This window comes from Gasterosteus aculeatus, chromosome 3 (genome assembly GCF_964276395.1).
Source record: "Gasterosteus aculeatus chromosome 3, fGasAcu3.hap1.1, whole genome shotgun sequence".
Lineage (NCBI taxonomy): Eukaryota > Metazoa > Chordata > Actinopteri > Perciformes > Gasterosteidae > Gasterosteus > Gasterosteus aculeatus.
This window is the reverse complement of record NC_135690.1, coordinates 12,160,562-12,175,938: the sequence shown is the minus strand read 5'-3', so window position 1 is coordinate 12,175,938 and position 15,377 is coordinate 12,160,562. Positions and strand designations below refer to the sequence as shown.

General features: G+C 42.0%; 2 protein-coding genes across 4 annotated transcripts in view; one reads left to right on the top strand and one right to left on the bottom strand.

Moving 5' to 3' along the window:
* Positions 1-486: 486 nt before the first annotated feature.
* napgb (N-ethylmaleimide-sensitive factor attachment protein, gamma b) lies at positions 487-4,273 on the top strand. The gene is made up of 12 exons (XM_040171798.2): positions 487-660; positions 841-908; positions 1,005-1,089; positions 1,175-1,192; positions 1,280-1,310; positions 1,408-1,517; positions 1,686-1,752; positions 1,847-1,917; positions 2,119-2,197; positions 2,626-2,705; positions 2,924-3,053; positions 3,190-4,273. The coding sequence occupies exons 1-12, from the start codon at positions 605-607 to the stop codon at positions 3,322-3,324; spliced, it is 930 nt and encodes a 309-aa protein (XP_040027732.1). The 5' UTR covers positions 487-604; the 3' UTR covers positions 3,325-4,273.
* Positions 4,274-6,352: 2,079 nt separating this feature from the next.
* The window catches only part of piezo2b (piezo-type mechanosensitive ion channel component 2b), a 57,170-nt gene continuing 48,145 nt past the window's right edge, over positions 6,353-15,377 (bottom strand). For all 3 annotated transcript variants that reach the window (XM_040171791.2, XM_040171792.2, XM_078099325.1), the window contains 15 exons: positions 14,925-15,183; positions 14,663-14,842; positions 13,710-14,013; positions 12,544-12,676; positions 11,701-11,848; positions 11,414-11,625; positions 10,942-11,100; positions 10,336-10,483; positions 9,977-10,165; positions 9,665-9,757; positions 9,268-9,437; positions 8,918-9,037; positions 8,759-8,838; positions 8,138-8,339; positions 6,353-8,053 (listed from right to left, as the gene is read on the bottom strand). In XM_040171791.2, the coding sequence (XP_040027725.2) occupies positions 7,801-8,053; positions 8,138-8,339; positions 8,759-8,838; positions 8,918-9,037; positions 9,268-9,437; positions 9,665-9,757; positions 9,977-10,165; positions 10,336-10,483; positions 10,942-11,100; positions 11,414-11,625; positions 11,701-11,848; positions 12,544-12,676; positions 13,710-14,013; positions 14,663-14,842; positions 14,925-15,183 (2,650 nt within the window). In that variant the 3' untranslated portion in view covers positions 6,353-7,800. The remainder of the gene's footprint in view (positions 8,054-8,137; positions 8,340-8,758; positions 8,839-8,917; positions 9,038-9,267; positions 9,438-9,664; positions 9,758-9,976; positions 10,166-10,335; positions 10,484-10,941; positions 11,101-11,413; positions 11,626-11,700; positions 11,849-12,543; positions 12,677-13,709; positions 14,014-14,662; positions 14,843-14,924; positions 15,184-15,377) is intronic.

The following is a 15,377-nucleotide window of genomic DNA, read 5'->3' as shown; positions in this document are numbered from 1 at the left end:
TGGCATGGCATCACTGTAATATTGGCATGGCATCATTGAAACTATAGAGGGGGACATGTGTGTCTACCTTGCCTAATGCATAGCTTGAAAAATCAAACCGAGATCCCAATTTCGACGGACGACGGACGAATGAAACTATCGGTCTACCGTCACAAGTTGTCACTGTTGATTCGTCAACCCAGCCATGTATTTGTTTAAATTGTAATACTTCTCATCCAAACACAATAACGGATAGCGCCATTGTTGATTAGGGACTGAGCTGTCCTAAACCATGGAAGTATTGATAACATTCAAACTTGAAGTTGGTATTCCGTTGTAAATTACCTAAATTATGTATTAAATTCTAGGTGCCAACTTTGTCTTGGAACTGTGGCCGAACCATGCCACATAATACAGATAGAATTCCATAATGTTTTTTGTTTCATATATTATACATAGATTGCGTCGCGTTACTTCTTCTTTTTGGTGCTCGGCGGCACCCGTAGCCTGCGACATTGGATGACGTAGCGGCCGAGAGCAGCATCCTGGTAATCCAGACGTCGACGAAACAACGTCCATTGCTGTTATTGATAACAAGTCACATCCCATCGAGTTAACCAACAGTATGGCTGCTCAGAAGATAAACGAAGCTCACGAGCACATAGCCAAGGCTGAAAAATGGTGAGTTACGATGAATAATGTAATTTGTTTCCGGTTTGTCTTTCTGTTGATGTTAGCTAGCTGTAACGTCAAAGGCCACCGCGGTACGTATGCGACATAAATGGACGCTTTCTGCATCGTCGGCCCATTATAGCTCTCCTATAACTCTTCTATTATTGATCCTCAATCCTGTCTTTGTAGCTTAAAAACAGGTCTGACGAAGTGGAAGCCGGACTTTGACAGCGCTGCGTCAGAATACGCCAAAGCAGGTGACTTCAGATCCATGTCATTCCTTAATATGAACTTACTATCCAACAAATGCCCTGAATATTCATCGCAAACGACCTGTCTCCCTCTTATTTTAGCCGTGTGCTTCAAGAACGCGAAGCAGTACGACCAAGCAAAGGACGCCTACCTGAAGGAGGCTGAATATCAGACGGAAAACAAGACGTATCCATTCTGCACTGCGTTCAGTCTTATGACACCATACTGCAGTTTGTTTCTGTTCCCTTTGTTTCCTTAACTCGTCCCGCAGGCTTTTCCATGCTGCAAAGTAAGTACCCTGTGTTATCACATTGCTATAAGTCAGCAGTAAGCATGAAAAACGCTCCATGTATTCTAAGTGTCTTTCTCCACGCAGGGCTATCGAACAGGCCGGTATGATGATGAAGGTGAGTGCAGTTTAAAACCTTGGATTCAATAACAGGTGGGTGGATGTAAAGCGTCTTGCAGCAGAATCACAATTCGGCTGCGTCTGTATTGCAACAGGAGCAAAAGAAGATGCCGGAGGCGATCCAGTACATAGAGAAAGCCTGTATGATGTACATGGAGAACGGGACTCCGGACACTGCTGCCATGGCTCTGGACCGGGCCGGAAAGTAAAAATATCCCCTTATTTCTAGAAGTTGACTCGTCGCTCTGACCTCGTCCTCGTCCGTTAACTTTGGGTGTTATTATTGTCTGTCACTGTACCTTTTTACTTGTAATGAAATTCCATCCATCCAGTGGAAAAAATATTCTTCTAATTTTTTTAAAAAATTCATCAGACTGATAGAGCCTATAAACCTAGAGAAAGCTGTGGACCTGTATCAGAAGGCGGCTGGCGTTTTTGAGGTGAAATTGAGTCTCCAACAAAATCAGGATTAACTGTCTAATAGATAGCGACTCATTTTTTTCACTTATCAAAATCCATGTTTTCTTTCTGTAGAATGAGGACCGCCTGCGTCAGGCAGTTGAACTGCTTGGAAAAGCCTCCAGACTTCTGGTCAGGCTAAGAAGGTGCGGCAATGAAAAATATGTATAAATAAGTATGGTGAAGGGCACAAACCTGTTTCTGATGATGTTTTTGTTTTTTTCATAAAACACAGCAAATACTGATGTAAATAACTTTTAAGCATGTTGAAAGATAATTGCGAAACCTTAATTTGGATCACTCACTCCCTTGTCATCATTGCTCACTGCGCGGCCTCTTTTCACCAGGTTGGATGAAGCATCAGTTGCCCTGCAGAAAGAGAAGAACATGTACAAAGAAATTGAGAACTTCCCCATGTGCTTCAAGGTTCGATTGTTGTTTTTATGTCTTCAAATTATTAATGCACCTTAATCAAACGTAGAAAATTACCACAGCTGGCTAGAATTTAATTTTTACTATTCCTCTCAGACCATCAATATACCACAGCAGTTTAAACATAACACTGTTGTTCAGTATAAACTCAACATATTTGATGGAATATGTTACAAAATGCGACAGTATTATGAGTTCGTAGATGCTTAGAGATTTTAGTGGCCGTAGCTGTTAGTAGGATACATTTATTGTTGGTTTGGTATCATAAAGGGAATTATTAATGATAGTGAAGTAGAGTAGAGTGAAATATTGAGCAGCAGACTGGAGATCCTACCAGATGTTTAGGGCCTGTTCTATAGGTAATCCTGATCCTCATCCCATTAGAAATGTTAAAGTAAAGGTCTATGCTTTTCATTCTTTAGAAAACAACAGCTCAAGTACTAATTCATCTTCATAGAGGGGACTACGTAGCAGCTGATAAATGTGTCAGAGAAAGTTACAGGTATGATCTTCTTTTATTCATATTCGTTCGTTTCTTAAATCTGTGGTCGGCTGGAACTTCAAGGAGACAATGTTTCCTTGTGCAACACATTAAAACTCCTCCAGTCGATGGTATTATAAGGGCTCTCCTGAGAGTTTGTTTACCCCGGACATAACCTCAGGTTTGTGTTGTAATGAAAACTGAGGGTCATGACCTGAAGTGCTGCTTGGTGTCATTAGCCTGCCCGGGTACAGTGGAAGCGAAGATTGCATTGCCATGGAGACACTTCTGCAGGGCTACGACGAGCAGGACGAGGACCAGGTCCACCGCGTGTGCAGCTCGCCTTTACTGAAGTACATGGACAATGACGTGAGTGCTGTTTACACATAAATATACTGACTGTGGATAAGTACCTTTTACAACCACACTATAATGGCCACTCAAAAAACTCACATATGTTATGCATGTTGTATGCATGCATGACTGACTGCCTGGTGTCTCACAGTATGCCAAGCTGGCCATTTCCTTGAGAGTACCTGGAGGAGGAGGAAAGAAGAAGAAGGCAGCTGCTGCTCCACAAGGCGGCGCTGATGGTGCACCAGCTGACGAAGAGGACGATTATGAGGGAGGCCTGTGTTAGCCGTCAGCCTCCGAAGGGCCGACTCTACCCATCTGCTGCTCCTCCACCGCACCCTCTGTGTACGAGTTAGAAACCTTGACAAATCCTTTCTGCCCTGAAGCCCAGATGTTTGGCTGTTTAATAGTTATTGTGCAAGGAAAAAAGTTGATTTAACAAAAAAAAAACGACGTTAGTCTGCAGAGTCGACGACCCTAATTCAAGCAGCTGTTTTAATTTGAGGTGGATAATCTTTGGTGTAATGAAAAATCTTCAACGTTCTATTATGTGTGAAAGCCTGTTGTATGTAAATGTTCAATTATTTCTTGTCTCCGCGAAGCTGTACATTTTGCTCTCATAGTTTGTGAGTCTTCAGATTACTATATTAAAATCATAAATTCAGAAAAGTGTATCTTATGAATTGATCAGTGTATAGGTGTTTATTTGTACAGTTAAATTATTCAGTATTCCTGGCTGCAACCCGTTGGAAATGTTACTGTAACAATATGCCCACCAGTTTGTCAATGCATGTATGCAATAATGTACGATTTGTGAATATTAAGGCTTAAAAATGATTGATACTTCAGCATTAGGGCTTATTGAAAAAAATATCAATAACAGTACTCTTCCCGATGGCGCAGCTTGTAGCCAATTTGACTGTTTTTGAGGTGTGTGTGCTTCTTACCCTTAAACAAAGATAGTCCATAGCTGTGTGTTTATTTCCTGTTTCCGCCGTACAATCCTCAACTTAAATTGACTTAGACATGAAAATGGAACCATACAGTTAATATAAGAAGCTTGCTATTAAGGACAAAAACAGTTTACATGCCAATTAAAATCATTCATACAATATCACTAAAGTTAATAAAGGGACTGTTTACATTTTTTATTTGTGCCGTTGCCCACTTGTATATTCTTCAAAAGCATATCTCCAAACTTCACATGCATCAATAAACATTTCCATAGTGTGGCATTTCATCGTCTGTGCATTTTTTTAAACAATTCAGCAGACTCCCGGAAGAACATCAGACATGTAATGAATCTGTAGCTTCCCAAGACCGATTTGTCTTCAATGAGACGAGTGCCCTCGCCCTGTTAATGCGCACACACACGCACACACACACACACACACACACACACACACACACACACATATACATGCTGCTTTTGTGATGCCCTCATTATCCGAGAAGCATCTGTGCATTAGCAAGATCCAAACCAGACTAATTTTTACATTAATGCAGCCTTTCGTGAAAATAGAAAGATAAATGTAGCTTTGAGTTGCTTGTACAGTGCTAACAAAAGACTAAATTCGACATAAAAAAACATGGAAAGTCAATGATTTTCAAAAAGTCCAAATGTACAAAAGTCAATGCAATCCATTCCACACTACACATGCCATATTTAGATTAGATTCTTTAAATTTGATGAAAAAAAACCTTTCCAGCGCAAACGTCCCCAGACTGTAACAAGTATCTCAGTATTTGGAGATGTGTTGATAAAGGTGCCACAGAGAGAACACATTATTTTATTAGATGTATTTATTGCTGGACTTTGGCTGCTGGGAGCCATTGTTCTCCCTGTAGGAAGAAATAGACAACGTAATATTGTATGTGCGGACCAATTGTTTAAATATATTGTCAAGCTAAATATAGATCAAAGTTATTATGAGTATTGCAACAACTCACATCTTTCCCTCCATTTAAAATCTTTGTAAATAAATTTGAAAAATGAATTCATTAATTGATTTTTTTTTTTTTAATTGTGTTGCTAAAATCATGTAAACGTTTATAGTGCATATATTGTTGATATACATCCACTTACCTGCAGATGGCTTGTCAGGGCTGATTGGAGAGCAATATATCGTCTGACATGAAAACGGTAAAAAAGGGTTGGGGACCACTGATCTAAACAACTGCAGTAGTTGGGTTTAAAATCAAACTCGTGACAGCCATAGTGACAAGTAATGCATGTTAATAAAAATAAATCAGAACACATTCAGAAGACAACGGAATAACTGTTGAACACGTTTGTTTCGCACCAAAGCGGCAGCTGATGAAGAATAAATCGCCATGCTTGCTTGGCTGGGTTTAATTCAACCTGCTTTCGTGCAACAAAGTCAAAGCTAAATTCATCCAGGATAACTTGAATATCCCGGCTTAATCCCTTATTCCAGTTTTGTGCAATAGCCCTCAGGTGAGTCTGGGGTCCCTGTATATTGCTATTCTCACGTAGTGTCTAGAAACACCAGGTTATTGTTTGATGCCTCCGCTGTATTTTGTTTTACCAAAGAAAATTAGACAAGCGTGCATAACCATTTTGTTTCTAGAGGTCAGGCCGAGTTTTGTTATATTCATTTCTGTTGTTTGGCTCAACCAAAGGTCCCTGCCTCCCCCACTCAGAGTACAACCTCATATTAAGAATGGCCTGTTTGATAATAATAAATTGTGTAAAATTGCCACCCGTTTAAATAACATTCTCCAAATGACTGACCTGTGTTCGTCCCCCGACCCCCCCCCACGCACACACCACCTAGACAACCCCAAAAGGGGACGTAACACTCATCCACAAACAGCAACGCTACATATCAAGATCGAACCGTCTACCGAGTCAGAAACCAATTGAAATTTGAGACAGGACAACACGATGGCGCCTGAAGGGCCACTGTGGCATTCCAAACACGATTACACACTTAATAAAGAAGTCAATGGATGCAACGTCATGCAAAGTCATTTGTCACAGAGCTTCATCGTCGGGACATCAAGCAGGACGTTACACTCCTGTTCCTTTTGGCGACCGACCGGCTCAAGATAGAAACTGCAGGGGAAATAAATGCAATTCGGTGGACATTGTGGGAACAGCTGGATGGCCTTGACTTTGCGGATGACATCGATCACCGTTGTCCCACACAGATACAAATGCAGGAGAAGCTTCAGTCAGCCGCACGTGTTTTCCATTAAAATCCGGTTGAAATACTGTTGATGACACACAAACTCTCCGGCTTCTCACTCACAGTCTCAAAAGCAAACAGCATCAGAATGCAAAAACTCAAACCTTTCCAGATGTTTTATTTGCAGATCTCTCACCTTAAACATACTGGTACGATTTCACATTTCATTCCGCCGGTCTCCCCTTAAACTTGTATCTACATGTAATGAAAATTAGTCATGGCAATAATTACGTTTTTTTCTATCATGCTACAATGTCCTCTAATGCATAGTTTGGACTTTGTGTTTCAGCCCTTCATGTGAGGAATCTTTTTTGAGTCTGCTCCTTTCTTCTTTGACGACTGAATGCACACGACGCGCCAGTGTTCACGAGTACTAGTGTTATAAACAGCAAGAGGTTCACATGTGATGGGCAAGAATCTACCAACTAATGCATGTTACCCTGATTCAAAAACAGCCCTCTGCCGGTCTCGATTCTTGCCAACCTGTAGATGACCTCGAACATGGATTATTGGCAAATAGTCTCTAAGAGAAAAACAGTCAACAATTCAGCCTTAAACTGTACTCTCTGTGCAGTATACTCATACTCAGTGCCAGTCCTCCTGAGCAATATCCACATTAAAATTCATGCCATTTAAATAGTTCCCATCTTTTTCGACCATGTCATGTTCTTTTAGATCCATCACAGCGTACATATTGTAACATTTAACTTATACATGGATATCTGTGAAAAGAGCTCTTCCTGAGAAAGATATGCATGTGGTAGATAACAGTTCTCCTCATACAAAACAAAATAAGGCAGTAAAGATGTGAGTAAAGATGGTCTCATGTTTTCTGCGTTGTGTCTCTCGGGAGGACCCCATGTGACCTCTGACCTACAAAAAAAAGGTGGTCTTTATGTTCATGTTTCTTGGTCAAATCCAGCCTTTTCCCTTAGTCCAAATCCTTTAAAAAGTCTTGAGGAATGAGAGCTCAATATTGCACAGTCCCACAGTCCAAGCTTTCCAGTTGGGAGAGGATATGAGATTGTGCTCATGTGGTCATTATTGTGCTTGTTATTGTATTTGTTGATGGGAAGCCCTTAAAGATAAATGTTGCAGCCAGTTTCTCTCTCCGCCTACCACGCGACTGTGAAAATGTTTAAGACGGACATGAAGCGCTACGACTGTTCTGGGCATTTGTGTTTAAAAACATACCTTTATGTTAGGGATAAAACTTTAAATAATTTAACAACATTGTCAATGAAGACTTCTCCGTCTCCAACATGACACCAGCTGCTCGTTTTATCCACTGGACGCCAGGTTCTGTGAGATAAATACAACAGCAAATCTGTCCTCCATTCTTTATAATATGACGGCAATTGTGGCTTTTCATCAATTAATAGTATTAAATACTCAATAAGTCAAGTGCTCGTATCGCTGCCATCGCAGCTCAAGACAACAGGACAGGGTTGGTCCTCAGCTGACTTTCTGCCCTCTCGGCTGACGAAACAGCTGATCGCGCCATCGATCACTTCCTGAATGAGCTCCGACCTCCGTCGGCCTTCGCCTCCTCACTCAGTCTTCTCCCTGGTCCACTTGATCATAGTCTCTGGGGAGCGGTAGAGGAAGATGAGCTTGGCGTACATGTCCTCTTCCAGGTCCAGCTCCCCCGTCTCTCGTACCAGGAAGATGTCCGTGCACAGCTTGAGGATGCGGTCCACGTTGGGCAGCTCCTCGAACATGATGGTGTGGGAGATGCCGCTGAAAAACTCCCGCACAAACTTGCCGATGACCAAAACCACAGACGCGTACAGGCCCATGATCCTAAACAGGAAATGAGAGGATGGGATTTAATCTTTTGTATCACAGACGTGACATAAGGTTTTGTATTTTAAAATCACCACACACCCATATCCCGCCAGGAAGCCCAAACTGGGCGGGCTGACTTTGTCGCTAAATACGTAGAGCTCCAGGCCTGTTTCAAACTTGTTGGCAACCCTCTTTTGTATCGGGCCCGGCTCCGTCTGGTTTACAATCCACCATTCCTGGATCTGATCTCCGACTTTCGAAGCTCTCTTCAATGTCAAGGTTATGTCCAACATCTTTTTATCTACAAAGATAAGGAATGCAGTGTTATGTTACTTCCAAAAAATGTTGTGTATCTGATTTGGGGGATTTTGGGGGATTAACGATGAGATATGCTGGGCACGTTTTACTTATTTTTTCAAGGTCAATTTGCAATTTGCATTGAATTTTTACATTTGATTGACATTTTTCAGATTATTCTCTCAACATTCAGTCCTGCTTAATACTGGAGCCGTTTTGAGACTTCTACTCCAAACTTAGTGGCTTTCACGTACAAACATTAATCAATCACTTTCTATTGCAAAGGCACTTTCAGAGTAGCTGTCAATTATTTAAAAGGGGAAATTTTCACTTTTTTAATGAGGCACTTAAATGACCTTCGCTGTCGTCAAATCAAGTGACGAAAAAGAAAAACAAGTCCAATCTACAAACAGGGATGTTCACCTTTATAAAGATGATCGACCGACTTGGCATCCGAGTCACTGGGGGCTCGAATGAAACGAGGGAAGATCTCTTTAAGGGTCCTGAGGAGGAAGAGAAGCCGTTATTGCACTAGAACACATTTTATTATGTTACAAAAAGAGGAGCCGCTGAAATACTCACACTTGTGAAATATTTTCTGTGCCATTTAGCACCGCTATGAGCGCCTTCTTTGTAGGTGGGTCCAGAGCGGTCACTCGCTTTCCTGACGCTATTTCAGCCTTGGCACCAAAAGTGAGGTTTCTGAGATCATAACAAGAGAAGCACAACGTTCCAGTTATTAATTTAAAGGCCACACACTCACAATACACATAACACAGCACACCGTGCTGCTGCTCTTTGCACTTTGAGCTGGTGTGTTACTGCATTTGACATTTCTGTAATCCCACGAGATAAATACTTCATAATTCATCCACTTTTGTGTCACGTAGTTGAGATACATGAAAGGACTCTTTTTCATTAGGGGGTTGCACCTTTGCACGGACCAGGACACGGTGATGGGGAATTCCTCGTCAGTGCCCAGCATGTCGATCAGGTTGGCTCTGCTGGGGGGACTGATCGTCCACAGGGAGTTGGAGCTGCCTTTAAGCTCTGCAATGATCAGGTCTTCTGGCATGTAGCCCTCCAGCCACTGCAAGGCGTCCTAAACACAGGAGAAAGATCACAACAGTATTTTTAAAAAGGTGCGTTGTGTAGAATTCTTCGCCAACGACAGACTCCCACTTTGGTTCTAAATGAAATGTATCAACAACTATTGGGTGGATTTACACTCAATTTGGTCCTCAAAGCAACGGCTTTAATAACCGATTTAGAAACAACAACTAACACAACAGTTTACATTTGTATTTGTATTATAGTTCTTATACTTACGTCAAAGGCTTTATAACTGTTCACAAAAGGAAAATATTCTTTTTTTGTCACATTCTGCAGTTGCTTTTGCTGAGCGCTCATGGTGAAGACGGGCTGTGAGAAGAAAGAAAATAGTTTGGTGGTTTTTAGTGATACACAATCAAACATTAAACCCTGCTGCCGGAATGCACGCACAACCTAGAAAATAACTTTTTTACTTCTAATGCTCTAAGACGGCCGGATTTCATTAAATTTTAGAAAGATTGTTTCTTTTGGCAGCTAAAGCACCAAGCCAGCTTGTTTTGGTTGAAATAGGAGAATCTGTGGTCCCACCTGAAAGCCAGCCAGGGTGATTTCAAACGACACGTCCAGCGGTGGGTTGACGACCCCGGCTACCGACTTGACGAGGGACATGAAGAGCAGCGGGAACCAGACGATACAGATGAGCAGCACCACGATCATCCCTCCCATCCCGTACTTCACCACCTTCTTCTTCTTCTGGCCTCGGGGTTGGGGATACCTCTGCAGAAAGGTGCGATAAAGGACATGTGAGATGATACAAGGCGAAACAGCCTTGCACAGCGGATGCCATGTTAATGGCTGAATGCTTTCTACTCATTCGAGTACATTTCTGCATGAATTCCTTTAATGGCAGACTGTGAAAGCGATTCCCCTTCTCCAAAGATAAACACCTTCTCAGACTCCCTCCAGCATTTCAGAATAAAGATGTGAGCATAGATGTCCTCCACGCATATCCAGCTGGACAGAGACAGCGAGGTGTCAGTCCAAACCCAGTCCATCACGGCCCGTAGCTCTGTCAGGAACGGCACCAGACGGAAACTGCAAACAGACGAATCATAGTTGTTATATACTTTTCCAATTCAGCAGATTGTTAATGTCTAAACCAGTGGTTTACAACCCTGCTGGCATTTGCAAAAAGCAGTTTATTCGAGCACCACCAAATATGTTTTTTCCCTCTAAATGATCACATGGCTTAATGTCAATAGCCGTAAAAAACATCTAAAATCTCAACGGTGTTCAAAGTTAAAAGAAAAAAAGTTATTTTTTTAAATGTATTACTCAATTAAATGTTAGAAATTGTACAGAGCTTGTACAAAATTGTACAAAGTCAACAAATTGGTGATTTTACTGATCTATACAAAAGCAAATTACCAAAATAAATATCTAATAAATAAATAAATAATAATAGGTACTCTCCGTCTCCTTCCATTCTTGTGACAGCAGCTGGCTCTCAACCTCTGATAGGACAACGTCTACCTGTTTGCCCAAGAACTCACCCTTGAAACAGGAAGAGGTTGACATAATTGTGGCTTTTGGTTAGGAAGTTTCCCAAGACGCGGGTGGGATAGCCACAGCGGATCTGATAGGCTGACAGCCCGAAGTAGACGCACTTGACAAAATACCACATCTGAGCGACTGTGTTCTCGCTGAAGCGCCTGCGAGGGGAACACAATCAAAACAGTTTGTAAAATTCAAGTAACCTATAGACAGCATAAGACAGCATTTGTTTTCTACAAAAAACACTATTTCAAAGAAAAGAACTTTCAAATTACTTTCATCAGTTACATATTCATAACCTGTTTCTCTTTATTTGAATAGTAAAAAGAAAAAGTAAACAGATTTTTAACCAAGGATAATGACCCCCTAAACATTTTTTTTTAAATATTGAAATTTAATCAGGAGACTTAATGATTTGAAATGAATTAAAAACATCATTTTATTTAACATAACTGAGGATTGAGTTCTTACTTTTCTGTGATTCCTGGCAGGATAAAAAACATCCAGAAGTGGATACCAAAGACCAGGATGACCTGGAAGACAACCTTGCCCATGACGGTCTTTCTGAGGTAGAGGGCCCGGTCCACCACCATGGTCCCAAACTGGATCAGGACCATGACCAAGAAAGGTCCCGGGACCTGATCCTCCGACAGGGACGAGGTGATGTCTGCAGCCGAGTGTTTCTAGAAGGGATCAAAATAAATTTCAACTCAGATGGTATTTTCGTTTCTTGATTTGAAGCCGATTCTCAAACTTACACCAAACGCCCAGAATCCAAACACGATGATGATGAAGTCGACTGTGTCAGCGAGGAACATCAGCACGTAGACGTCTGTGACGGCGCTGTAGTCCGGGTGGATCAAGTTATAGAAAAACTGTCTGATGGGAAGGTAGATCTCCATGAACCTGTGATGAAAAGAAACATTCACATCATACAACAGATTCTTTCTTAAGTAGCTTGTAAGAATAATTTGGGAGAACTAGGAGCGCTTCAATTACCAATTTTCAAGTATTTTGAATTTTATCTTCGGTATAAGAATATAAATCCAGTGGTTAAGGATTTTATTGCACATTTAGTCTGATGTTGATTGTCCGTAATTCATCATTAATTCAGACTAAGTTGGCCAAACAGGTTTAAAAGCATAAAGAAATACATGTAAGTTGTCAGACACCACTGTGCCTTATTTTGAGAGAAAAGTGATATTGAGTATTTAGTAAGTTTTCCCATAGTAACCTCTTTCTCTATGTATCAACTACTGGTGCTGACGTAATATCTCAGAAACCACTTTTGATTACATTTAGTTGTATGTAATGTTTGTTTTGATCGTCTGTTGCAGCACTTACCAAAATTACACTGACTGTTCTAACGGGAATGCTGTAATTAAAGGTCTAAATTTAGACCGTTAAAAGGTTTTAGCTGCTGTCTCATTGACATCATTTTCCATTATTCATCCAGAATACTGAGCAAAGTTCTCATTACTGCTGCTCATAAAATTACAAACGCTCTTGTATAATCGCAGTCAGGAGTGTCGGCCATTAAGCGGCCTTTAGTGGAGTGAAAATAACAACAACTTTTGTAAACCAGCTGTGCGTGAACGTACCGCTTTATGGCGAAAGCTTTTCCTTTGAGGAGCTGCTCCCTCAGCTTCTCCCCGACCATCTGCTTGCGGGTCTTCTGAGGGACGCTGGCCTCGCTGCCGTCCTTGTGGCTGCTGTTGTGGGAAGTTGTGCTGCCTGCGTAAACAATTCACATTCCACGCGGTAAGTGAGCCACTTAAACACAAAAACCTAATCCAACTGTAAAGACTACGGGCCACAAAAAACAAGCTCAGAGGATCCATTCCATGTATGATTGTTAGATACCGTATTTTACGCACTATAAGGCGCACTTAAAAGCCTTTAATTTTCTCAAAAAACGACAGTGCGTTTTATAATCCGGAGTACCTTATATATGGATCAATTGGTTAATTGGTTGATCCGACTGCGAGCTGCGTGGGAGCAGTGGATGACAGAAGGTGAACACACGTTCACCAAGACGGGGAGACTGCGCCGGGCAACTTACGGCACTATCTGCCAATGGATCGTGGATATATCAGTCTCAACTGTGATCCAAGCTTTCACGAAGGCAGGATAGGCAGGATAGGCAGGAAGGCAGGCGACACTGACTTGGATAATGACGAGAGGGAGCGGGGCAGTTTGGATGCCGTAGTCGCCCAACTGTTCAATTCGGACACTGAAGAAGAAAAATTTGAGGGATTCGTGGACGGGGAATGAACTGAAAAAAGTGAGCTTTACGTGTTATACGTAACTGAACAATGTTGAGTATGCACTAACGTTTGATTTAGTGGTATCTGACTGTTTCTTTTACGACGTGTTTACTGAATTAGGGAAAAGTTCCCCTCCACGTTTGGGAGAAGAGTGAGCAAGGCTGGGAGATATTGTTAATATGCACATTAACGTTTGAACAACGTTGCCATGGGAGTGAACGGAGTTGTCAGAACGCTTAATAAAGTTTGACTTTATCTGACTGTTTTGTTGACATTCCCTTTAGCACATCTAGTGGACGCATAACGCAAACCCATCAAACGTTTGACTGCAGTATCTGCAGTATCGGTGCGCCCCATATATGAAAAGTGTTCTAAAATTCATCATTGAAGGTGCGCCTCATAGTGCGGAAAATACGGTAGTCGCTGTCATGCCCTGAAACGTGCGTTTCACTGCTATTATTAACTGCTGCACACAGAATGAAACAGACAGAGATCCTCACCTCTCTTGGACCTCGCAGACGAGCGGAGCGATCGGTGAGAGACGCACGAGCCTCCGCTGGAGCTCTTGCGGCGCTGGTAGGTCTGCTGTTGCGGGTGGTGCACCAGCACCTGTCCTGAATCAATGGAGGTGCCAAAGTTTATGGATCTCAAGGTGTGAGTGGAGCCTCGCCGCTCGCTCGTCAGCGAGGTGGCTCGTTCGGAACCCGCCTCGCTCTCCTGGTCCTTCGCCTCGTCCTCCGACTCACTCTGACGGGAGGGCCCCCTCTTGTCTTTGGTGTCGTCCTCGTCCCAAAGGCCGTGGCACTGGAAGGGAAAAGAGGAGGAAAATGTTGGGGATTTGTGAAGGCCGGGTCATATTTTATGTCCAGATTAGTTGAAGGTTTGGTACAATGAAACCTCATCATTAAAAGGTCACATTGCAGTCTAGAGAGTCTCTTTTATTTGTTGGGAAACAAGTGAGACTGCAAGAAACAGGTGGTGAGAAATGTTCTAGCGAGATGTCTGTGCAAGTGTCATCTAGATTTGGGCAAAAGTGGCCTTTTATTTAAGAATATGAGCCAGCACGCTAATCCTCTGTGCAAGGCGGCATCTTAGATAAAAAACAACATTTTGTGCATTTATAAATATATACTATATCTACTGTGCATACGCAGAAATATTAAGATCAAGAGATTCATCTGGTTAAGAGCAGTTGTTCTAAAATGTCTGTTAAGTGTCATGAATAAGCAAACGTTGGAGCCCCGAAGTGTACAATCTTATTGTTTGTTAATTCCCTTCAAGGGAAGCCTATACAGAAGTTGTATCTATGGAAAGCACAAAGAGTCTGCTCATGTGTAACAGATGAAGCTGACAATATTTAAGTTCGTCTAACAACACTGTGTTCTGGTAACTACTACTACTGCATATATTTAGATAATCATTATCATTATTATTATTGTGTGTTTGCAGAAACCTTCAGAATGGATCTGTGGAAGAAGAGAGCCAGTAATTGGACCAGGTCGTAGTGGACGTAGCCGTCCTTCTTCTCCACTCCAATGATGTTGGGGGGATGAGTTGGTTTATTCCTATCGATGACGTTCTGGTTGAAGGGGATGAAGCCAAACTGGAAGAAGTACTTGATGACGATGGTGACCTGGAGGATAAACAAAGTGAGCGTCAGTGAAGCCGTCTGGATGTTTTTCCATTTAATATTATATAAATTCAATTCACTCTACCTCCGTGTAGATGATGGCGGTCATCCAGTAGCGCTTGCTGGGCCGGGGAACGGACAGCATGGCCCAGAGGAATATGGTGGTGGGAAGGACCAGGGTGATGCAGGAGGCCGACACCATGTGGTTGATGATGATGACGAGGTAGCACAGCATCTCCGAGTGGGCCACCAGCATGTTGTAGAGGGCGTAGCAGAGCTGGAGGATCAGAGGCTGTTTCTGGTAGAATTTATCCGACTCTTCTAGCTCCTTGTCGTAAAACATCCTAAACAGACGTAAAAGGGATGGAATGATTTGGTGTTTGATTATTCATCTGAACATAAGGGTTTATCTGTGTAATTATTGATTCACAATTCATCAGAATGAATCATAAACCCTCTTCAATGTGTTGATGCCGCATTTACGCGTTTACTTTCATGTGGTCGAATGTGATCCGATTGCAAAACACATCATAATGCA

Coding starts and splice junctions, on each gene's coding strand:
- napgb (XM_040171798.2), top strand. CDS start 605: ATGGCTGCTCAGAAGATAAACGAAGCTCACGAGCACATAGCCAAGGCT. Junction 1,518..1,685: donor GCTCTGGACCGGGCCGGAAA/GTAAAAATATCC, acceptor AAAATTCATCAG/ACTGATAGAGCCTATAAACC. Junction 2,198..2,625: donor ACTTCCCCATGTGCTTCAAG/GTTCGATTGTTG, acceptor TTCATTCTTTAG/AAAACAACAGCTCAAGTACT.